Source organism: Stenella coeruleoalba, assembly GCF_951394435.1.
Source record: "Stenella coeruleoalba genome assembly, chromosome: 3".
In the NCBI taxonomy this organism is placed as follows: Eukaryota; Metazoa; Chordata; class Mammalia; order Artiodactyla; family Delphinidae; genus Stenella; species Stenella coeruleoalba.
Genome location: NC_137148.1, coordinates 117,511,522 through 117,536,192, shown reverse-complemented (window position 1 = coordinate 117,536,192; position 24,671 = coordinate 117,511,522). Strand labels below are relative to the sequence as shown.

Sequence of the window (24,671 nt, the reverse complement as noted above, 5' to 3'; positions counted from 1 at the left end):
ACCATTATTCAACCACAAGAAAAACCGCAAGAAAGAAAGAAAATGAAGAAATACTTGAACCCTTGTAATACTTTGAAAGTGGTCTGCTTTATTTTATCATAAGCATAATTGTGAATGAAAGTTCAACTGGAGAGAGGGCCATGAGCAAAAACTGATTTGGTGTTATTATTTAAGGAGGCAAATTAATTACAAATTAAGACCTCCTTGGTTAGAGAATAAATTGCTATCTAACTACAACCACAGGTAAAGATAAACATTCACTTAAAAGTAAAGGTGGGTAGAACATGCGAAAATATAAAAGTAACATCAGTACAACTTCAAACACACACATTTTGGGGGAAATAATGTTGGTATGGAAGTGCCACAAAACAACATACCTATGAGATATAAAAGTTATTTATGGTCACTGAATATTGAACCCAAAGCTATTGTAGAAGGTACGATTTTCTTCTATTTCCTTCCCAGGGCATTGGGGCGGGAGGTTGGGGAGAATCGGCTTCAAGAATTTGAACTCATTACTCTCAGAGCCTCCCGTCAGACACACCTCGTACTGGTAGCTCTGGGACAGGGTCCCCGTGCCGCTGACGTCCACCAGGTGGCCCGGAAAGTGGCCCTCGGGCACCGAGCAGCGACCCACCGAGGCCGCCCCGCCCCTCCTGCACAGCCGCACCGCGACGAACACCAGAACCGAGAAGACGAAGAGCGACGACACCGACGCCAAGGCCACCACCAGGTAGACGGTGAGCGGGGCGGCCGGGGCCGCGTCCGCCGCTTCCGCTTCCGGGGCCGGCAGGTAGGGCTGCGAGAAGCCGTCCACCAGCAGCACGTGCAGCGTGACGCTGGCCGAGAGCGGCGGCTCGCCGTTGTCCTTGACCAGCACCAGCAGCCTGTGCTTGGCCGCGTCGCGCTCGCTCAGCAGCCGGGCCGTGCGCACCTCGCCGTTGTGCGCCCACACGCCGAACAGGCCGGGCTCCGTGGCCTTGAGCAGCTGGTACGACAGCCAGGCGTTCTGGCCCGAGTCGCCGTCCACCGCCACCACCTTGGTCACCAGGTAACCCGCCTCGGCCGCCCTGGGCACCAGCTCGGTGCAGGGCGCCGAGGCGTTCTGCAGCGGGTACAGCACGAAGGGCGCGTTGTCGTTGTCGTCCACCACGAGCACGCGCACCAGCGCCTGGCTGCTGAGCGCGGGCGAGCCGCGGTCGGCGGCGCCCACGCGGAACTCGAACGCCCGCAGGGCCTCGTAGTCCAGGGACCTCAGGGCGAACAGGTGGCCGTTGTCCGGGTTGATGGACACCAGGGAGGCCAGGGGCACGTGCGCGTCGAGGGGCGGCAGCAGCGAGTAGGTGACCTGGGCGTTGGCGCCCGCGTCTCTGTCTGTGGCGCGGACGCTGCCGATGTGCAGGGCGGGGCTGTTGTTCTCGAGGACGGACAGGGTGTAGGAGGTCTGGGTGAAGGCGGGGGCGTTGTCGTTGACGTCGGACACCAGCACGGTTATGTTGTGCTCGGTTTTCAGCCTGGGGGTTCCCATATCTGTGACGGTGATGGTGATGTTGTACTCGGCTCTTTCTTCTCTATCTAGTGTTTTCTGGGTTACTAAGGTGTAAAAGTTCTTGACTGAAGGTTTTAGAAGAAAAGGAAGGTCATCCTGGATGGAGGAAATAGTTTTCCCATTGTCCCCAGAGTCAGGATCTGAAACACTGAAAACAGCAACTACAATGTCAGGGGAGTTCTCTGGGATGGGAGTGGTGAGTGCAGACACTGTCACTTCTGGAGGATTGTCATTCACATCCACTACTTGCAGGAGAAGAGTGCATTTTCCTGAAAGACCTCCTCCATCAGTGGCCTTGATGTCCACTTCATAAGACAGAACTGTTTCAAAATCAACTTTTTTTCTCAGTCGAATTTCTCCTGTCATAGGATTTACCTCCAAAGTTTTACTAATATCTTCTGAAGGCTGAAAGAATGCGTATGATATTTTCCCATAGACTCCACTGTCTACATCGCTGGCAGAGACAGTGACAACCAGGGAGCCTACGGGGCTGTCTTCGGGAATATGCACCTTGTAGAGGGACTGCTCAAACTCAGGGGCGTTATCGTTAGTGTCCACCACTTCAATGCGCACCCGGGCGGTTCCATACCGAGGCGGAGAGCCGCCATCCAGCGCTGTCAGGGTTAATGAGATTTCAGGCTCCTCCTCCCGATCCAGCTCTTTGTCCAACACCAGCTCAGGGTATTTTCTGCCATCGCTGCGATTTTGGGTTAGAACCCGGAAATGGGAGTTGGGGCTGATTTTATAGTTCTGAACATTGTTGCTGCCTACATCCAAGTCCAGAGCATTACTCAGAGGGAATGAAATTCCTATAGGACTGTTTTCCGGTATTTTTAGAAACATTTCTCTTTCAGTGAACACGGGGGAATGGTCATTTATGTCTTTCACTCTCAGTTCTGCCTGAAATATCTCTAACGGTTTTTCCATTAATACTTGGAAATGTAGTATGCAAGGCTCACTCGGACCGCATAGCTTCTCTCGATCTAGTTTGTCATTTATGAGCAAATCCCCAGTCTGAACCTTGAGCTGCAAATGCTCTTTGTTCCACTGGGAAATGATCCGGGCACCGCGGGTGGACATCTCTGTCAACCCCAGCCCCAGGTCTTTTCCTACATTTGCCACAAAGGAGCCTCTTTCTGTTTCTTCCACTACTGAATAGGGCCCCAACTCTGCGCTCGCCCCATACATGCTCAGCAAAACAAAGAAAACTAGGACTTGCCTTTGTCTCGGATTGTGCATCCATCCAATCTCCATTGCTCTTTCCTGAAAACTGAGTTCACAGGAGCTTCATATATGCCCAGGATCCTGGTAGTCCGGTCCTGCAGTATAGCAGGTCAGAACTATGTCTCTAAATACAGTTTTAAAGAGGTTTCACGCACATTGTGCTCTGACTGAGAAAGCTGTTCTTCAGCTTCCAGGCAGTGTGAAACTGGCTGGATCCTGGAGCTACGTCTGCAATTCTGTTTCTCACCACCTTAACCTGCAGCGCCACCATGCGTTCTTACTATGTCTTATCTTTTCTGGTTTAACGTTGGATGCAAAATTCTCCTAAATGTAACACATAGGCTGTGTCAACCGTGTTCTGTAATATGAAACACTTAGTTCTATTTTCTTGTGGTTTTTATGAGTTCAGAGAGAGCTGTGTTGTTACACAGGAAGAGTACTAAGAGCAAACTTTCATTATGTTGACTGTTTAAAGCTGTTCAGGGTGAATAATTAAATAAAATAATTTAATTAACATTTAAGCTGAGAAGAATATAAATTTAGAAGAAAAATATTTCTGAAATAGTATGGGAACAGTTTCACAAGTACATTATTTTCATGGTACATGTTATAGAATTACAGATGAGTGGACACTGCAAAATTGCAATCAGTGATGGTTCTAAAGAGAGTATTTTATCAACGCCTTATTAAAGAGTAGATTACTTCCTCTTCTTTCCAACACCTAAGCCTGAGGACATGTGTTTTTGAAACTTTCAAATTATTGGAAAGTTATTTCCCAAAAAGGCAGTCTAAGGGTTAGGCCTGCCATGTTTTGGGATTTTTTTTTATCATGACAAGAATAATTTCTGTTTTATTCCTTTTAAAAGACAGGTTTAATGAGATGTAATTCACATACCATACAATTCACTCGTTTAAAGTCTACAATTCAGTGACTTTTAGTATATTCACAGAGTAGTGCATCCATCACCACAGTCAATTTTAGAACATTTTCATCATCTAAAAAAACCCCAAAATACTCTTTAGTTCAGATTTTCCATTTTTAAAATTTAAATTGAATTCCAGTAAAGATTCATAATGTTTTTATAAATCCAGTGTTTTTGTTAACAATCTGTAGAACAATTTTTGATAAATACCTTGTCTGGGGTTAAAGCATTCAATCAATGGGGTCTAAACTTCTGTTATAAAGGTCTTTGTATGCCTTCCTTTGGCCACAGGTCGTCCTGCTAGACCAGATAATTTTCTTCCAAGCTACCTGCGGTAGGCAGAATAATGGCCACCCACCGAAAGATGTTCATGCCCTAATTCCCCAAATCTGTAAATATGTTATCTTACATGGCAAAAGAGAATTCACAGATATAAGTAAATTGAGGACCTTGTCGGGGGTAGGTTATCCTGGATTATCTGGGAGGGACAGAACCTTTCCTGGCTATGGTCAGAGGGGTGATTACACCCCTCTGTGATTACAGAAGAAGTGGACTAAGAGAAACAATGTTGCTGCCTTTGAAGATGGATGAAAGGGGCCATGAGTCAAGTACTGTAGGCAGCATCTAGAAGCTGGAGAAGAGAAAGAAATAGATTCTCCTCTAGAGCCACCAGAAGAGAACGCACCCCTGGTGACATCTTGAATTTAACCCAGTCATACCCATATCAGACATCAGATCTACAGAACTATATAGTAGTACATTTTTATTGTTTTAAGCAACCAAGTTTGTGATAATTTTTAATAGTAGAAATAGAAAATGAATACATAAGCATGAAATTTCATGCACCCAGCATCTGAGTCAACAAAAATTCATCACTCTACAAAATTGGATTATCACAGCAAATGCTGAAGAATGTCTGATTCGGCTCTTGTGAGCCATCCTTTCAGAATAAAGTCATTTATGACCCTCTAAATCTTTTTTCAGCATAATTTTTAAGAGGCGTTGTCAAAGACATATGGTTAGTTTTAATAGAAAATAACTGGAGCCTATCATCTTTATTTCTATTTAATTTCCAGAATCTCTAAATTATTTAGTGATAAAAATTCCTCCACATCATTGCCTATACTTTTCTGAAATTAGTTATTTCATTTAGAGCTAATACTAGAATAGCAACTGCTTTCAAAGAAATAGTGCGCTATAATGAATACAGTATATTTAATTTGAATAAGGGACTTACAGAATGTATATAATAAACTTCCAAAAAAAAGAGAAAATATATATTAGGACTGACAGAAAAAGACTGAAGGAATAGTACAAAAAAACTCCAGAAATACAACCATAGGGTAATTCTACTCCCTGTTTAGGGCCTTCATTTCTGCAATTATGAATGTGATATGTTGAGAAGGTACAGGAAGGTAATCAGGCTGATAAGATCATGATGAAGGTCAGTTGTGGTACCTGACCCAGCTTACTTAGGTCAGTGCTTCTGTAAGAACTTTGGGTTTATTGGTCCAGAGCAGTGTGATCTCTGGTATAGAACAATCAAGCTACAGACTAAAAGTTACATTTCTATATAGGAGTTCAATTCATGCAATAGAAGGATTTCACTTCCTTGGTTAGGAAGACAATGCCACCAGTTAATGCCTGCTGTGATAGCGTACTGGTTAAGAACTGGAACATTCCATTCAAGTAGACTTAGAATATATTCCAAATTTTTCCTTTTATTACTTCAGAATTGTGAACAAGTAAAAGAGGAAATAACATGCCAACTTCCTTAGGGTTTGGCAGAGGATTAAAAAGATAATGAATGTAAAGCACTCTGTACTCTTAAGTAAATTAGAAATCAAGGAAAACTTGACAAAGATCAATTAGAGCAAACTACACACTTAAGATCTGTCCATTTTACCGTATTATATAACATTTTAACAAAAAGTCTTACTGTGAAAGCATTAGGATTGGATTCCACTGGAGGTAGCACAAAACTAAAATGATGGTGGCTTAAATGAGATAGAAGTTCCTTTATTTCTTATGTAAAAAAAGCTCAGAAGTGAGCAATCCAGGGATGACATGGTAACTGTGATTATCAGGGGTCCTTATCAATCAGTTTATTCTATACTGACTGTCTTGGTCCATTATTTCCATCCTTAGTGTTGCTTTATGGCTCAATATGACTGATTGTGTTCCAACCAAGACTCTCACATTCCAAGCAGCAAGAAGCAGGTAGAGAAGGACAAAAAGGGACCCTTTCCTAGATGAGTCACCTCCCTTTTAATGGCCTTCTTGGAAGTCTCTAACAACATTTACATATACATGTAGTCAAATGTCCCGTTTTAGCTGCCAAGGAGCCTGGGAAAACGTTCTTTTGACTAAGCACACTAATGCTCTAAATGAAATTTGGAGTGTGTTACCAAAGAAGAAAAGATGAATGGAGATTGGACAGCTACTGCATTTTCTGTCACAGTATGACCAATGTTTCTCAAGTGGGAAAAGCCAATTTCCTGCTATGCCCTTTCATCACACTGGATAAACACAGTGTAGCTTTTTCTCCCCTTTTACACCAGGGAAACTAAATGGAAAGCAATTACAATAACTATATTAAAACTAACACTGGTATATTAATGAATATACAATTAATAAGAGAAAATAAGAATAAAGTGCTATGAGAGCAGAATAAAGTAAGAGCCAAATTCTCACTGTACCAGTTTTCTCTCCTTCCTGATTGGGCATGCTTCAGTGTGTTAGTACAGTACTGCTCTTATGTACTTAATGGTTTAAAAACTAATAAGAAAAACTCAAGGAAATATAACTGATTATACAGAATTAATTTCCCACTGTTTTTTTTCATAACACATTTCTAAGCTATGCCAGAAAGAACCTGTACATTTATTGACTTCAACAGTGTTTTGAGAGGCAAGATTTAGGACCATTAATCTTCTTACAGTAATGAAGAAAAGATAGCTTTCTTTAAAACAAAATTTGCAAGCAAGTTGAGTGTAGTTTAAAAGTTCATGATAGGTTGCCAGAAAAACCATCACCTTGAAGTATCATCAATTTAAAATATATGGAACGTGAAACACAATTGCTGTCACTGAATACTGAAACCAAAATCTTTCCTAAAGTTGGGGGTTTCTTCTATATCTGGGCCAGGGGAATGGCCCTGAAAATTGGTCACAATTGGCTTCAGAAACTTGAACTCGCTGGTCCCAGAGCCCCCCTTCAGACACACCTCGTACTGGTAGCTCTGGGACAGGGTCCCCGTGCCGCTGACATCCACCAGGTGGCCCGGAAAGTGGCCCTCGGGCACCGAGCAGCGACCCACCGAGGCCGCCCCGCCCCTCCTGCACAGCCGCACCGCGACGAACACCAGCACCGAGAAGACGAAGAGCGACGACACCGACGCCAAGGCCACCACCAGGTAGACGGTGAGCGGGGCGGCCGGGGCCGCGTCCGCCGCTTCCGCTTCCGGGGCCGGCAGGTAGGGCTGCGAGAAGCCGTCCACCAGCAGCACGTGCAGCGTGACGCTGGCCGAGAGCGGCGGTTCGCCGTTGTCCTTGACCAGCACCACCAGCCTGTGCTTGGCCGCGTCGCGCTCGCTCAGCAGCCGGGCCGTGCGCACCTCGCCGTTGTGCGCCCACACGCCGAACAGCCCGGGCTCCGTGGCCTTGAGCAGCTGGTACGACAGCCAGGCGTTCTGGCCCGAGTCGCCGTCCACCGCCACCACCTTGGTCACCAGGTAACCCGCCTCGGCCGCCCTGGGCACCAGCTCAGTGCAGGGCGCCGAGGCGTTCTGCAGCGGGTACAGCACGAAGGGCGCGTTGTCGTTGTCGTCCACCACGAGCACGCGCACCAGCGCCTGGCTGCTGAGCGCGGGCGAGCCGCGGTCGGCGGCGCCCACGCGGAACTCGAACGCCCGCAGGGCCTCGTAGTCCAGGGACCTCAGGGCGAACAGGTGGCCGTTGTCCGGGTTGATGGACACCAGGGAGGCCAGGGGCACGTGCGCGTCGAGGGGCGGCAGCAGCGAATAGGTGACCTGGGCGTTGGCGCCCGCGTCTCTGTCTGTGGCGCGGACGCTGCCGATGTGCAGGGCGGGGCTGTTGTTCTCGCGGACGGACAGGGTGTAGGAGGTCTGGGTGAAGGCGGGGGCGTTGTCGTTGACGTCGGACACCAGCACGGTTATGTTGTGCTCGGTTTTCAGCCTGGGGGTCCCCAAGTCCGTGACGGTGATGGTGACGTTGTATTCTGCTCTGGTCTCTCTGTCTAGCGGTCTCTCTGTTACTAGGGTATAAAAGTTTTCCATGGAAGATTTAAGGAAAAAAGGTAGATCGTCCTGAATGTAGCAACTTATTTTCCCATTCTCTTCAGAATCAAGATCTGAAACACTGAAAACTGCAACCACAGTCTCAGGAGAGTTCTCGGGGATCTGTCTGGTAAGTGCAGACATGGTGACTTCTGGAGCATTGTCGTTCACATCCATGACTTGAGTCAGAACGGTACATTTCCCAGAAAGACTTCCAGTATCTCTGGCCTCGATATTGACCTCATAAGACTGAGTTGTTTCGAAATCAAGTTGTTTTTTAAGTCGAATTTCTCCTGTCATGGCGTTGATCTCAAAGGTTTTGCTAATCTCTTCTGAAGCCTGGAAAAGTGAATAGGAAATCTCTCTATTGACTCCTATGTCTATATCCGTAGCAGAGACTTCGACAATCAGGTAGCCTATGGGACTGTCCTCGGGGATCTGCACCCTATAGAAAGGCGGCTCAAATTCAGGGGCATTATCGTTGATGTCCACGACTTCGATGGAGACCTGAGCGGTGCCAAACCGGGGTGGAGAACCGCCATCCTGAGCAGTGAGGGTTAACCTGAGCTCAGGTTCCTCCTCCCGATCCAGCACTTTGTCCAGCACAAGTTCCGGATATTTCCTGCCATCGCTGCGTTTGCGGGTGAGGACCCGGAAATAGGAGTTGGGACTGATGGTATAGTTTTCAATATTGTTTCGGCCTACATCCATGTCCTGAGCGTTCTTCAGAGGAAACTTAGTCCCAGGAGGACTGCTCTCTGATATTTTTATCAACATATCTCTGTCCATGAACACCGGAGCATGGTCATTTATGTCTATTACCTGTAGCTCAGCTTGAAAAAACTCTAAGGGATTCTCTAGCAACACCTGGAAACGCAGCATACAGGGCTCTGTCTGACCACACAGCTCTTCGCGGTCCAGTTTCTCATTTAGCAGTAAATCCCCAGTCTCCTGATCGAGCTGCAGATACAGTTTGTTTCCTTTGGAAATGACCCTAGCTCCCCGCCTGGAAAGTTCCCCCTGCCCCAGACCCAGGTCTTTTGCTAAATTGGTTACCAAAGAGCTCCCTTCAGTTTCCTCCACCACAGAATAACGCCTAAATTCAGAGCCCGCCTGAGCTAAGCCCAAGAAGAAAAAGAAGAAAAAGACTTGCCTTTGTCTGCAAATGAGCTTCCTGCCAACCTCCATTGTTCTTGCTCGGTATAGCCTCTGGCGAGGGTGGTTCCGCTGAGCTGTAAAGGCCTCAGTACGTTTCTGAGACTGTAGTTATTCCACAAGGTACTTCAGAAATATTCCAGTAAGTAGTCCTTTACAGAGGACCCAGTCCTCCTTCTGTGGCATCCAAGCTTCTCATGGGCTTCCAGGCTCTGCTGTTGAGTTTTGCCTGTTAATGGAGACGCAGCTGCGGTTCCGGTTTGTACCTTATCGTGCAGCGCCACCACGCGTCCTCAGAGAATCTTACATTTTCTGGGTTGAAAATGGATGCAATGTTCCCAGCTCTTTTTGTTTTGCTTTTTTAAATTTTGGCTGAGCCGCGTGGCTTGCGGGATCTCAGTTCCCCGACCAGGGACTGAAGCCGGGACCACCAGGGAACTCCCCAATGTTCCCAACTCTTGCCAGTACGTATCACCGAGCTATGTAAGGCTAAAATACTATTTTTACTATCTCTGAACCTTAAGGTTGAGGCAGTTGTCTGAGGGCCATACAGGAGAAATGATATTAGTAGAGACTACTTTCAATAATGCTAATTGCGTTTGTAGCAAAAAGAAAATATTTATGTAACAGTTTGCCTGAGAAGAAAGACTATATGCAGAAATTTAAATATATATATATAATAACATAGAAAACTTGCAGAATTATATACTTTTATTGCCATGAACTATGGGAATAATTAGTAGCTGTGAACCTTGGACATGTTATTTAACCTCTGCCTCAGTTTTCTCATCTGTCTAAGGTGGAGATATTAATGGTACTTACTACATAGGGCTGCTGTGAGTTCCTCACCTTACAGATGGGGAAACTGAGGCAGAAAGAGATTAACCACACACACACACACACACACCAGGCATGTAATGTGATGCCATCAGGTAGCTCAGTTTGCATTAATCCATTGTCATGACTAAAAAAATCCCCAAGATTCACGTGGTAGAATAATTCATGAGCAGCATTATTTCAGAATGAAGTTATCATATCAAACGATGAAACCGGAAAGGCTGGAGAATCTTTCTAATACATGTATAATCTGTGATGGTAGTGATGATTCTGTATCTCAGAAGGGTGTCCTCTTCTCTTTTTACAGTGTCAATTTTTAAAAACCTTTTATTTTGAAAAATTTCAAACCCCATAATGAAGGAGAATAGTACGATGAACCCCCAGGTACTCAAAACTAGCTAGAACAATTATCAATATTTTGCTACAATTATTTACCCTGTCTCCCCAACATTTTCACATCCCAAACTAAATTTTTACCCATAAAACTTCATTATAAATCTCTAACTTTTAATGTCTTAAAAAACCCACTACAATGCCCTTACCACACCTAAGAAATTAAGTTAATATTGTTTAATATCCCATCTATATTCAGATTTTTCCAATTATTTCAAAGTCGTTATGATTGTTTGAATCAAGATTAAACAAGATCCACTATCCATTGCATTTGGTTGGTATGTCTTAATTTCTCTCATTGTGCAAGATTCCCTCCTCCCCTTTTCCATGCCATTGATTTGCTTGAAAAACTAAATAATTTTATCCTGACTCTATGGAAACAACTTAAGATTTTAATGCTGTGAGGTTCTTTTTTTCTTGTCGTTAGACTATATCCCATTAGTAATGCACAGTAATATTACTATTTTAAGAGTTATCAGCACTAGCTTATGATATATTCAGAATACAGCTCTGCAAAAATGATCTGGATAACTGTTAAAGAAAAAGCAGTTACAGATTATTATAACAAACAAAGCTTCTCCTTAACTCTTCAGAATCTTTAAGTAATTCAATGATAATTTGTTTCTCTTTAATATTGCATATTTAAAAGTATTCTTTTTCTTATACTTTTCCGATTCAGCACTGAAGTATATTGAATAGAAACTTTAAAAAATAAACTTTCAAATTAAAGGAGAAAAACGTGTTAAAAAGGTAGGGACTACTGTAGGAAAATTACTGCAATGTGAGGAAAATAAACAAATGAAGCGATCAAAATGATGTAATATTTCTATTCATGGTCATTAATCTTTTCTATGAAATGAAAGTCGCATATTCAGATAACAAGGAGAAAGCACAGATTGATCCTTCATTTTTTTGTACTTGAGATTTGGATAGATCAGAGCTTTAAAAATAATAGTTGAGGGCTTCCCTGGTGGCGTAGTGGTTGAGAGTCCGCCTGCCAATGCAGGGGACATGGGTTCGTGCCCCGGTCCGGGAAGATCCCACATGCCGCGGAGCGGCTGGGCCCGTGAGCCATGGCCACTGAGCCTGCGCGTTCGCAGCCTGTGCTCCGCAACGGGAGAGGCCACAACAGTGAGAGGCCCGCATACCGCAAAAAAAAAATAATAATAATAGTTGAATAATTGATCCAGAAAAACTGGATTATTAGTTTATAAGAAAATAAAACCACAAATACATATCTTATTCTTTGCAAATACACGAAACACTGAACAGGAATATGAGTATGAAAAAAAGATTTCTCCTTAATTAGGGAGAAACTTGCCAGGTGATATCTAACAAGAGAAAACAGTATAGCATCACAGCAAGGCCCCAGAATCAGAAGATTTAGGAGAGATGCTTAGCTCTGCCATTAATTAGTTGGTGACCTTAGTGAACTCACTGAACGTCTATGAACATCTATTTGCTCATTTCTAAAATACCTCCCATCATAGAATTACTTCTAAAATTAAAAGTGGTAAAATAGTGTATGATGCATAGTAAGTGCTTTTTTTAAAAGTTAGGGTAGGTATACTTGTAGAGCACTCTAATCAACTTACAAAATAAAACTAGCAATAATATTTGAAGACAGTGAATTCCAATTTAAAAACATCTCAAATAAGATGTGTCATGTACTAGACTGCACACAAAGCATAATTGAGACAAAAGGTGACAGTAAACAATCCACGCTTTTTGGAGTGTTCTTAGGGCTGAAGCTGAATCCTTTTCTGTCAAGAAATTTATTCTCTGACCCTAAGAATACTTGCAATAATGTGAAAGCACTCCTCTACAGGTAAATCGAGATAAATTTCTTAATAGGAATATATTTACAGATATAATACCGGCATTTATTTTTCATTCTTTATCAGAAACCGAAATCATTCTGATATGAGGGATAGTCTTCCACTTATCCTGCCTATGCTCTGGGATGTGAGATTGGTGATAATCGGCTTCAGGAACTTGAACTCGCTGGCCCAGTACCTCCCCGCAGACACACCTTATACTGGTAGCTCTGGGACAGGGTCCCCGTGCCGCTGACGTCCACCAGGTGGCCCGGAAAGGGGCCCTCGGGCACCGAGCAGCGACCCACCGAGGCCGCCCCGCCCCTCCTGCACAGCCGCACCGCGACGAACACCAGCACCGAGAAGAGGAAGAGCGACGACACCGACGCCAAGGCGACCACCAGATAGACGGTGAGCGGGGCGGCCGGGGCCGCGTCCGCCGCTTCCACTTCAGGGGCCGGCAGGTAGGGCTGCGAGAAGCCGTCCACCAGCAGCACGTGCAGCGTGACGCTGGCCGAGAGCAGCGGCTCGCCGTTGTCCTTGACCAGCACCAGCAGCCTGTGCTTGGCCGCGTCGCGCTCGCTCAGCAGCCGGGCCGTGCGCACCTCGCCGTTGTGCGCCCACACGCCGAACAGCCCGGGCTCCGTGGCCTTGAGCAGCTGGTACGACAGCCAGGCGTTCTGGCCCGAGTCGCCGTCCACCGCCACCACCTTGGTCACCAGGTAGCCCGCCTCGGCCGCCCTGGGCACCAGCTCGGTGCAGGGCGCCGAGGCGTTCTGCAGCGGGTACAGCACGAAGGGCGCGTTGTCGTTGTCGTCCACCACGAGCACGCGCACCAGCGCCTGGCTGCTGAGCGCGGGCGAGCCGCGGTCGGCGGCGCCCACGCGGAACTCGAACGCCCGCAGGGCCTCGTAGTCCAGGGACCTCAGGGCGAACAGGTGGCCGTTGTCCGGGTTGATGGACACCAGGGAGGTCAGGGGCACGTGCGCGTCGAGGGGCGGCAGCAGCGAGTAGGTGACCTGGGCGTTGGCGCCCGCGTCTCTGTGGCGCGGACGCTGCCGATGTGCAGGGCGGGGCTGTTGTTTTCGAGGACGGACAGGGTGTAGGAGGTCTGGGTGAAGGCGGGGGCGTTGTCGTTGACATTGGACACCAGCATGGTTATGTTGTGCTCGGTTTTCAGCCTGGGGGTTCCCATGTCAGTGACAGTGATGGTGATGTTGTACTCGGCTCTTTTCTCTCTGTCCAGAGAGCTATCGGTTACCAGGGTGTAGTAATTCTCTACAGGTAGCTTCAGGACGAAGGGGAGATTGTCTTGGATGGAGCACACCATCTTTGCATTGTTTCCTGAATCTCTGTCTCGAATCCTAAAAACAGCTATGACTGTCTCAGGTGAGTTTTCTTTAATTGCTGTAGTAAGTGATGACATGAGTAGTTATGGTGGATTGTCATTTATATCTGTTACCTGAACCACCATCGTACGTTTTCCAGAAAGTCCTCTGCCATCTTTGGCCTGAATAGTTAATGTATAAATTTGCATTGCCTCATAGTTCAATTCAGCTTTAAATGAAGATTGCCAGATGTTGGATTGATTTGAAACGTTTTGAGAATTCTTTCAGTAGCATAAAAAATGCATAAACTATTTCCCCGTTACTTCCGATATCTAAATCTCTAGCTGACATGGTGACAACCAGAGAGACAACAAGGCTATCCTCAGGCACCTGCACCTTGTAGAGAGACTGTACAAATTCATGGGCGTTGTCATTGATGTCCAAAACGAGGATGCATACCAGGGCAGTTCCAGAGCTGGGTGGAGAGCCACCATCCTAGGCGGTGAGGAGTAGACTGAGCTCAGGCACCTCTTCTTGATCCAGCAGTCTATCCAGCACCAATTCAGGATAGATAATCCCCTCCCCACTATCATGGACATTAATGTGGAAATAGGCATTGGGGCTGATGGTGTAGTTTCTCAGGTTGTTTGTTCCAACATCTGAATCCTGTGCACTTTCTAGGAGAAATGCTGCCCCTGGAGTGGTAACTTCTAATATTTTCAAGGATATCTCTCTATCTAGAAATACTGAAGAATGATCATTGATGTCTCTGACCCATAATTCAGCACAGAAAATCTGAAGAGGTTTTTCCAGTAACAACTGGAAAGGCAGCACACAAGGCTCTGTGGGGCCACACAGGTCCTGTCAGTCTAATTTCTCATTTAGAAATAAATCACCAGTAAACGGATCGAGTAGTAAAAATCCTGTATTCTGGTCTGAAATGATTCTAGGTCCCCGGGCTAAGGATTCCCCCAACCCAGGGTCATTTGCTAGGTTGGCCAGAAAGGTGCCTTTTTCAGCTTCCTCTTCCACAAAATACAGTAGTGGTTCCCCACCAGCCCAAGACACTTGCAGAAATACACAAAGAAATAGTACTTGCCTTTGCTGCACAGCACGCTCCACTCTGGCCTCCATTCTTTGTTTAACCAGTCTTCAAAAAACACTTTTTCTCGGCCTCGAGCAATTCAGAAATGGCATCAGCTCAATCCTTAGAAATGAGCTGGATCATAGCAATGCTTGTGGGGAGGGATCCCCACTTTCTCCCAACACCTATTACCACGGCTTCCTTTCCTTGACTTTTCTAGTCTGGTCAGCTTTCCTCTTAACACTGGAATCTGCAACATTCTTTATGCGAATATTTTGTTCTCTTTTTAACCTGCAGCGCCACCTTGCGTTTTGTGGATGTTACTCCCAATTTCAGGAATAGAACAAAAAGATGGCGGATTAAAGGAGCTGGAGTAGGATTTTTTTTTTCCCCTTAGTGTCTTTGCTATTTCATTTCATATTTTCCCTCAACTGGCCACAGTAATCCTAGTTTGTAAATGCTTACATCGTATCCGTCTCTGTGAGTCTACATTCGCAGAAAAATAAATCAGTCTTTTTCCTTAATTTAGGTGCACAAAATTAAACTCTGGCTTCCCACCAGCAGTTAATCCTAAGAAAACCTTTTCCTGTTTTTAAGATTGATAGTAAAGAATATATAAGAAAATGAAGTCTCCATCAAAAAGTCAACATATATTGGTTGAGAGCCTTTTGTTTGTAAACTGCTTACCAATAATGCTGTACACCCTTCAGAGTAACTGGCCTTTTTTCAGTTTCTTGTGAATTAAATAATCCTTCCAGTTTCAAGGTCTTCACTCTTCACCCGCAATATTTTTTGGAACATTTTCTACCCCCCATCCTCCACCCTTCACCTGATTTAAGTACTATATATATGTTAGTGTTCACATGACTGGCATTTCCAAGAGTATGCAATGAATACTCTTAAAATTAATAGTAGCAAGTAGGTGTCATTCTTGCCTTTGTGGAAGCGCTCCTAGTATTTCATCTTTAACTATGATGGCTGATCTCAGTTTGGGGTAAATGCTCTATTTTTTGTATCAAAAAAGTTTTCTTATTTTTCTTTATTCTTTAATATTTTAGAGTAATTTTTGACATCTGTTGAAATTTATTCTTTAGCTTTTTAATTTTTGGGTTCTTGATATAAATGACATTTAACCATTACATATTATTGTTTTAATGTATAGATGGAATTGATGAGCCAGCATAGTTTTAGGATTTTTCTGGCCCTTGCTGCTCTGTGTGTATACATGAATGTGTGTGTTTAGCTTCTGTGGTTTTGGTATTAAACTATCCTGGCCTTGTAGTATGGATTAGGAAGCTTTCTATCTATTTTTATGTAACAGAATAGTTTTTATAATTATCATCTGTTTCTACATGCTTTATTGCAACTTGCCTTTTAAATGGGTTGGGTTTGGGTGGTAAATCTATGATTATCTTTTCCATTTTACTTTTGGTTATTAATCTGTTCGGGTTTTGTTTCTTTTTAAAGTAATTTGTAGTTTATTTTTAAAAACCATTTATTTTATCTGGATTTGCAAACATTTTGGTATTATGTTTTCGATTTACAAACATTTTGGTATTATGTTTTCATTGCATTATTTATCTCTAGTTATAATTCTATTCTTATTAGTAATATTTAGTACTTTATCTCGTTTTTATTCTTTTTTTTTGTTTTTGGCAGTATAGGACATTTAAAAAATTTTATTATTATTTGGCTGCACTGGGTCTTAGTTGTGGCACACGGTATCTTTAGCTGTGGCATGCGGGATCTAGTTCCCTGACCAGGGATCGAACCTGGGCCCCCTGCATCGGGATCGTGAAGTCTTAACCACTGGACCACCAGGGAAGTCCCCTCCTTTTTATCCTTGAGGAGACTTGCAAGATCTCTATTATACTGATCTTTTAAAATACACTTTTTTCAAATAATCTTTGACCTTGATTCAAAATCAAATAGCACTAAAAGGTTTATAAGAAAATACAGTAGTTTTCTGCACTTTCCCTCCTCATTTTCCTAGTTCCCTTACCAATAGGAGACTTTTTTTTTTTTGAGGTAACATTGGTTTATAACCTTATTTAAGTTCCACGTGTACATTACATTTTGACTTCTGTATACACTATGATGTGTTCACCACCAAAAGTTTAGTTTTCAACTACACAGTTGACCCCCTTTACACATTTCATCCTACCCCTACACCTCTTCTCTGGCGGCCACTACTCTGTTCTCTATATTTTTTTGTAATTAAAAAAATTTTTTTTTTGCCACGCCACGTGGCATGTGGGATCTTAGTTCCCCGACCAGGGATCAAACCCACACCCCCTGCATTGGAAGGGCAGAGTCTGAACCATTGGACTGCCAGGGAAGTCCCACTTACTCTGTTCTCTATATCTATATGTTTGTTTTTGTTTGGTTTGGTTTGTTAGTTTATTTTGTTTTTTTGGTTTTTTATATTTCACATATGAGTGAAATCATACAGTATTTGTCTTTCTCCTTCTGACTTATTTCACTTAGGATAATATCTTCAGGGTCCATCCATGTTGTAGCAGATGGCAAGATTTCATCTTTTTTGTGCTGAGTAGTATTCCATTGTATGCGTGTGTGTCACATCTTCTTTATCCATTTATCTGTCAATGGGCACTTAGGTTGTTTCCATATCTTTGCTATTTTGAATAATGCTGCAATGAACATGGGGTGAATATATCTTTTTAAATTAGTGTTTTCATTTTCTTTAGGTAAATATCCAGAAGTGGAATAGTTGCATCATATGGTAGTTCTATTCTTAGTTTTTTGAGGAATCTCCATACTGTTTTCCATAGTGGCTGCACAAATTACATTCCCACCAACAGTATATGAGGATTCCCTTTTCTCCATATCCTCTCCAACATTTGTTATTTCTTGCCTTTTTGATAATAGCCATTCTATTGGGTGTGAGATGATATCTCACTGTGGTTTTGATTTGCATTTCCTTAAAATTAGGGATGGTTGAATATCTTTTGATGCGGCTGTTGGCCATCTCTTTGTCTTCTTTGGAAAAATCTCTGTTCAGATCCTCTGTTCATTTTTAAATCAGGTTGTTTTGTTTTTGTTGAGTTATATGAGTCTTTATATATTTTGGATATTAACCCCTTATTGGATATATGATTTGCAAATATCTTCTCCCATTCTTTAGGTTGTCCTTTTGTTTTGTTGATGGTTTCCTTTGCTGTGCAGAAGCTTTTTAGGTTGATGTAGTCCCATTTGTTTATTTTCATTTTTGTTTCCCTTGTCTGAAGAGACATATCCGGGAACAAATTAAGACCAATATCAAAGAGCATACTGCCTATGTTTTCTCCTGGGAGTTTTATGGTTTCGGGTTTTACATTCAAGTCTTTAATCCATTTTGAGTTGATATTTATGTATGGTGTAAGATAGTGGTCTAGTTTCATTATTTTGCATTTGGCTGTCCAGTTTTATCCCATGTCCCCTGCATTGGCAGGCAGATTCTTAACTACTGCATCAGCAGGGAAGTCCCACTTTTTTTTTCTTGAAGTTAATGATTGCCTTGCCTTTTCATTTGCTTGGTTTTCTTTAGATATGTGTCACCTATTCTTCTCACACTTCCAATTCCTCTCAATACAATTTTCCACATGGTCATTCCCATGTCTCCTGAGATATCAGTTCTCCTTAAAATTGAGTGGTTGCTCCCTACATCTGCTGCATAGGTCTCATCCTGGAACTTTCCTTTGCTGTCATTCTTGGAATTCCCTTTGCCTTTTATTCTGATTGGGTTTCCTATCTCAAGGATTTTATTCTTCCTCTTTTTTGGTTTATTCTATAGCTTTAAGAGATCACATCCTCCAAGAGTTTCATCTGATTGAAGATATGTCAGGGGACTTGCTGATGATATCCTTTGAAATGCCTGTCTCTTGAGTCATACAGCTCCAAACTGGACTAGTTGTTCACTATACTGGAGACAAGTGTCATCCTGGGATCATCCTTCAACATCATGTGGAGATTCATTTTACTTGTTCTGCTTTGGTTTTTGTTTGTTTGTTTTGTTTTGTTTTAATATTTATTTATTTGGCTGCACCGTGTCTTAGTTGTGGCATGTAGGATCTTCATTGCGGCATGTGGGATCTTTAGTTGCAGCATGCGGGCTCTTAGTTGTGGCATGTGGGATCTAGTTCCCTGACCAGGGATCGAACCTGGGCTCCCTGCACTGGGAGCATGGAGTCTTAACCACTGGACCACCAGGGAAGTCCCTCACTTGTTCTGCTTTGGACCATCTCTTTTCGCTTTCTTCTTACTTCCTCTCTCCTAGATTACTCTCACATTTTGATAGATATCTTCTAGTAGTTTCCAGAGAACAGTGTATGAGAGGTAAATTTTATTGTGACCTTGAGTGTATTAAATTATCTTTATTTTACTCTCAAACTTGATTGTAAGTTTGACTGATTATAGAGTTTTAGGTTGGAAATAATTTTTCTTCAGAATTTTAAAATATTTTGTCCATGAGCTCTAAACCAACGTGTTTGTTAAGAAGTCTAAAGTGAATTTTATTTTATATCTTCTTTTTGAGACCTGTATTTTTAGTTCTTCTTGTAGTATGTTGTCATTGTCCCAAACATTTGAAAATTAAACACTGATGTGTCTTTGAGTTTATTTTCATCCATTGTACAGGACAATTGGTAAGCAGTTTCATCTAGGAAACTAATTTCCTCCTGCTCTTAGAAATTTTCTATTTTCTCCAATTTACCCTATTTTTTTTTGCTTTGCTTTGTTTTTATTTCTTTTTTTTCCATTGAGAAAAGGGTTTTAATAAAGTTTTTTATCAATTATATAACTATTTGGAAAAAGATAAAATTAAGATCTATTCCTTACACCATACTGCTTTGTTTTTATTTCTATATTTCTTCTTAGAAACTTTCTTTAGGAGTCTCATTCAGGTGTCTGTTCTTGATTTAGTTTGGGAGACTAAAGAGCTCAGTAATAGTTTTGAGCGTGTTATCAGGGCTTGTCCATTCTGATTATTACTCTAATGTGAACTGGGAGCTCTTGTTGTTGGAGAAACCTCAGTGTCAGTGTGATTAGGTCTTTTCACTTCGACTGGTCAGCTTCCCCAACTCTTTATAAAAATCTCCTACCCAGGAGAAAAAGGTATAGATTGAAAAGGTAAAGGATTGAATGGCGGAAGTGGAGTGTAGGCCTGCATTATTCAGGATAGGTTAGGTTATGCTTCAGTACTAAACAGTTACTCCAAATCTTAGTGATTTAACACAATGAAGGTTGATTTCTTTCTCGCACTACATGTCCCATACAGTTCAGCATGGGACCCTCCTCATAGCTGTCAGTGAGGGATCCAGGCTTCTGGAGACTCCCGTCTCCACAAAGGCTTTCATGATCACTATAGTGGGCAAAGTAAATGTGTTAAACCATGCACTGTCTCCAAAAGCTCCAGCCCAGAAATAATATATTTCACTTCTCCCATTTTAATGGTGAAATGAAATTACATAGCCACGTGTATTTTTTTTTTTTTTTTTTTTTTTTTTTTTGCGGTACGCGGGCCTCTCACTGTTGTGGCCTCTTCCTTTGTGGAGCACAGGCTCCGCACGCGCAGGCCCAGTGGCCATGGCTCACGGGCCCAGCCGCTCCACGGCATGAGTCACATGTATTTTAAAGAGGAAATAGAATTGAAATTCTACCATGTGTCTGAGGGGAGGAAAACTGAAATATTTGTAATTGGTCCCAGTGACTAAAATAGCATTTTAACAATCAACATTCACTGTTTTAGATGGTCACCTATTTCCACTACGCATATTACCCCTGCCCTCAGTTTTGACTGTGGACCCTCTAATATGATGACTCTCTTTTCCTTCAGTCATCAGAAAACAAAACTCCAGACTTACGCTAGGGATGGGAAAGTAGGTTACTCCATGACTGGAGTCAGGGAAAGTGATTTGACCATTAGAGATTTAACTGATTCTCAGGCAATTTTAACACAATTCTCCTTATTTGGCACCCTGTCATCATTTCCAGAGTGTCTAGGGCTGATAGTTCTGATATCCAATACTTCTGAAAATCCTGCAGTCTAACCATGATTGGTTCTCAGCTTTTCCTACTTCAGGATGGGTGGTTGGTTTATCAGTTCTACTAAGTTATCCATCTGCTTTCCAGCTACTAAGATTTTTATCTGCTGTCTTATACCTTATTCTCTCCATACTTATAGATTTATATTTTTGAAAATATCTCTTCACTTTTGTGTTAGTGCATTTTTAGAGAGAGCCAAATTAAAGGCACATGTCCAATCCACCAATTTATCTCAAAACACCCTTGAATTTTTCAGAGAAATAGACTTGTGTTTAATTGGTCAAATCTATGTGATTTTTATTCTATTTAAGTAATTTATGCTTTTATATTTAAAAATTCCATTTCTTTTATTTTCTTTATTTTTAAAATTGTTTTTCTTGAATCCTGAGTTGTTTGCTTAGCCTATTTGTTCTAATAAATCTTGATTTCTAAGAAATGCATGTAAGTCTCACTATTTTCTCTATTCATTCTTTGGTTCTTACCTTAAATATCACTTATTTAAAAAGCTTACTATATCAGCTAGAATTATGTTCTATATAATTTTAGCCTGAAATAATAGAAAAACCCTAACAACAACTGCTTATACAAAATAGAATTTTATTTTTCTCTCATAAAATAAGGCTAGTGGCTGAAATGCACTGCATGATATCTGGGACCCAGTCCCATTCCATTTTGTTGCTTTACCATCTTCAGGACATGACCTTTACCTCACAGTCCAAGACAGCTGCCTAATATCCAGCTATTACATTGCCATTCAGACCAGCAAATAGGAGAAAGGGAAAGCTGTGCCTTCCTTTTTAAAAGGCTGCTTCTAAGAAGTATTCCATGGCACTTGTGCTCATGTCTCACCAGCCATAACTTAGTTATAAGACCATACCCAGCCACAACAGAAGTTGGAAAGTATAATCTATAGCCCACATATCCACATGGGCAGCTAAAAATGAGAAGTCTGTTAATAATAAATAATGAGAGAACATATATTTGGGTGAAATTAGTAGTCTATGCCATACCCACTCAGATCACAGCTGTAGCCCCCACTACCCACTAGGAGGAGATAGGATCAAATAAATTGCCTGATTGGATTGGTTTTTAGAGGAGCATATGATTGTATTTCTCCATATTGGTGGTGTGTTTTATTTATTTATTTTAAAAATTTATTTATTTATTTTAAAAATTTATTTATTTTATTTATTTATTTTTGGCTGTGTTGGGTCTTCGTTGCTGTGCGCGGGCTTTCTCTAGTTGCAGTGAGTGGGGACTACTCTTTGTTGCGGTGTGTGGGCTTCTCATCCTGGTGGCTTCTCTTGTTGCAGAGCACAGGCTCTAGGCATGCAGGCTTCAGTAGTTGCGGCACACAGGCTCAGTAGTTGTGGCTTATGGGCTTAGTTGCTCCACGGCATGTGGGATCTTCCCGGACCAGGGCTCAAACCCATGTCCCCTGCATTGGCAGGCAGAGTCTCAAGCACTGCACTACCAGGGAAGTCCTGGTGGTGTGTTTTGCAGTCAAAAAATTCTTGTTCCACTGAAAGTTTAGCCCTCAAAGCAATTAAGTACTAAATTCAATTTCTGGGACAAGATCCTTTGAACCAGTGATGCTTCCCTAGTGTGCTATTGGCACCTGTCATCCATTCCTACTTCTTTTTATTAACTTTAAAAAATTTTAGGGTCTGCAAAGCTTAAAACTCCATTTTACAGACTCCTTTGAATTATTATTCTGGATGTAAATTAGATTTTACCAGTGAGATGCCTTCACATGAGCCTTTGAAGACAGGCAAAGGTCATCTTCACGTTGTCATTGCTGCTGACCAGCAGGTCAGAAAGATGTGAGTGCTTGCAGCCAAGTCAGCATTTCTGTGTCTAGCCATCAGTTTCATGGGGAACTGGAGGCCATTGCGGCAGCCAGACTCTATGTTCCACTGTGTAGTCACCAATTTTGGAGGTGGGAGAGGAGAGGCCGTTGTGGGAGTAGCAGTTTGGGTAGTAGCAGCAGCAGCAGCTTCCTAATTTCTCGATGGCAACAATGGTAGTATGCCTTCAAAACCAGTAGTTCAGTGTTGATTCTCGCTTCTGCTTGTCCAGTTCTTCTGATTTTGTAAGCAACTAATTCCCTCTATAAAATTTCTTTTTTTCCTTTAGTTAGATGTACGTAGAATGGTTTCTGTTTTTTTGTTTTTGTCTTGAACTCTGAATAATTCAGTTTTATACCTTCACTTGAATTATAAGGAATAGGAGCTTCTCAATTAGAGTTTGTAAAGGAAAAGATGTAAAATATAAACTCATTAAGCAGTTAAGGCACTATTCTCTTAAGCTAACATGTCTTGGTTTAAGAATAGGGAAGAATGAAAAATTATGGGTGCACTCCTGGGAGACTAAGGATGAAAATTTTAATAAATTTAATGTGTATATTTTTACAAAACAGAGCATGGTCTAAAAGTGAGCCATAAACACTTTCTTTCGCCCCTCACAGGCAACATGGTAGATAAAAATTACTTTTAAAATTTAATTATCTGTGGATAAATAAGAAAAGGGCTCAACATCACATACATTTTAAAAGATGATAACTGGCTCACATTGTTTTTTTCTTTTTGGCCACACCACTCAGCATGTGGGATCTCAGTTCCCCCCGGCCAGGGATGGAACCCGTGCCCCCTCCAGTGGAAAGATGGGGTCTTAACCGCTGGACCACCAGGGAAGTCCTTGGCTCACATATCCTAAATGATACATAATTAGGTGAATGAAGCAAGTATCAAATAGTGTAAATAGTATATAAGCATTTTATAAATAAAATATTTTGTTAGTTTTTTAAAAATAAATTAATTTTTTTTATTTTTGGCTGTGTTGGGTCTTCGTTGCTGGGTGCGGGCTTTCTCTATTTGCGGTGAGCGGGGGCTATTCTTCATTGCGGTGCACGGGCTTCTCATTGTCATGGCTTCTCTTGTTGCAGAGCACGGGCTCTAGGTGTGCAGGCTTCAGTAGTTGTGGCACGTGGGCTCAGTAGTTGTGGCTTGCAGGCTCTAGAGCTCAGGCTCAGTAGTTGTGGCGCACAGGCTTAGTTGCCCCGTGGCATGTGGGATCTTCCCGGGCCAGGGCTTGAACCTGTGTCCCTTGCATTGGCAGGCGGATTCTTAACCACTGTGCCACCAGGGAAGCCCTTGTTATAGTTTTTAAGTTTATAAAGCCAGACAATAAAATAACAGATTGAAATTTATTCATTAATTTATTCAATACTCATTCATCCATAATTACTTCAGTATGTATTTTTCTAAACACAGTAGAAAAACAGCTCTCTCCATGAGGAGCTTATAATTTAATAGGGAAGGGAGATCATTGATTTGACTGGGCAGAATACCCAATGAATGGAACATTATATTCAATGGATTCAAAGAAAAAATAGCCTAATATGTCATTGAAATTATGGCAAAATTGAATCTTCAAATTGAAAAGACATTAGGCAGAGCTTTTTATTTCTGAAACTGATGAAAATTCAGATGAACCTCATGTGGAAAACAATAAAAAGTGATGGACAAGACTTTTTAAAAATCACTTTAGGGAATTCCCTGGTGGTCCAATGGTTAGGACGCTGCACTTCCACTGCCAGGGGCCTGGGTTGGATCCCTGGTTGGGGAACTAAGATCCCGAAAGCCCCATGGTCCAGCCAAAAAATGAAATAAAATAAAATAAAATAAATCACCTTAAAATATTAAAGAGGTGAAAATAGCCTAATTTTTTTTTTTTTTTTTTTTTTTTGCGGTACGCGGGCCTCTCACTGTTGTGGCCTCTCCCATTGTGGAGCGCAGGCTCCACATGCACAGGCTCAGCGGCCATGGCTCACGGGCCCAGCCGCTCCGCGGCATGTGGGATCTTCCCGGACCGGGGCACGAACCCGTGTCCCCTGCATCGGCAGGCGGACTCTCAACTACTGCACCATCAGGGAAGCCCAATAGCCTAATTTTTGATGGAAGCCTGTAATAGAAGGGTAAACAGTATATCAAAACAACAAAACTTATTATTCTTTCAGGGCA

General features: G+C 42.5%; 2 protein-coding genes and 1 pseudogene across 3 annotated transcripts in view; all 3 read right to left on the bottom strand.

Annotated features, from left to right (window-relative positions):
- LOC307183662 (protocadherin beta-15-like) overlaps positions 1-24,671 on the bottom strand; it is a 64,269-nt gene that overhangs the window by 25,952 nt on the left and 13,646 nt on the right. The window lies entirely within an intron of this gene.
- LOC307184071 (uncharacterized protein) lies at positions 24-9,424 on the bottom strand. Its single transcript, XM_079917317.1, has 2 exons — positions 6,786-9,424; positions 24-2,834 (listed from the first exon to the last, which is right to left on the bottom strand). The coding sequence occupies exons 1-2, from the start codon at positions 9,179-9,181 to the stop codon at positions 404-406; spliced, it is 4,827 nt and encodes a 1,608-aa protein (XP_079773443.1). The 5' UTR covers positions 9,182-9,424; the 3' UTR covers positions 24-403.
- Positions 12,279-16,543, bottom strand: LOC307183661 (protocadherin beta-7-like; annotated as a pseudogene). Its single transcript has one exon. The product of its transcript is annotated as a protocadherin beta-7-like (transcript).

What these genes read in the sequence shown, in the direction of transcription:
- LOC307184071 (XM_079917317.1), bottom strand. Translation starts at nt 9,181, where the DNA reads ATGGAGGTTGGCAGGAAGCTCATTTGCAGACAAAGGCAAGTCTTTTTC. An exon ending in GATTTTGGTTTCAGTATTCA is followed by an intron (nt 2,835 to 6,785) that starts GTGACAGCAATT and finishes GCATATATGAAG; the next exon opens with CTCCTGTGAACTCAGTTTTC.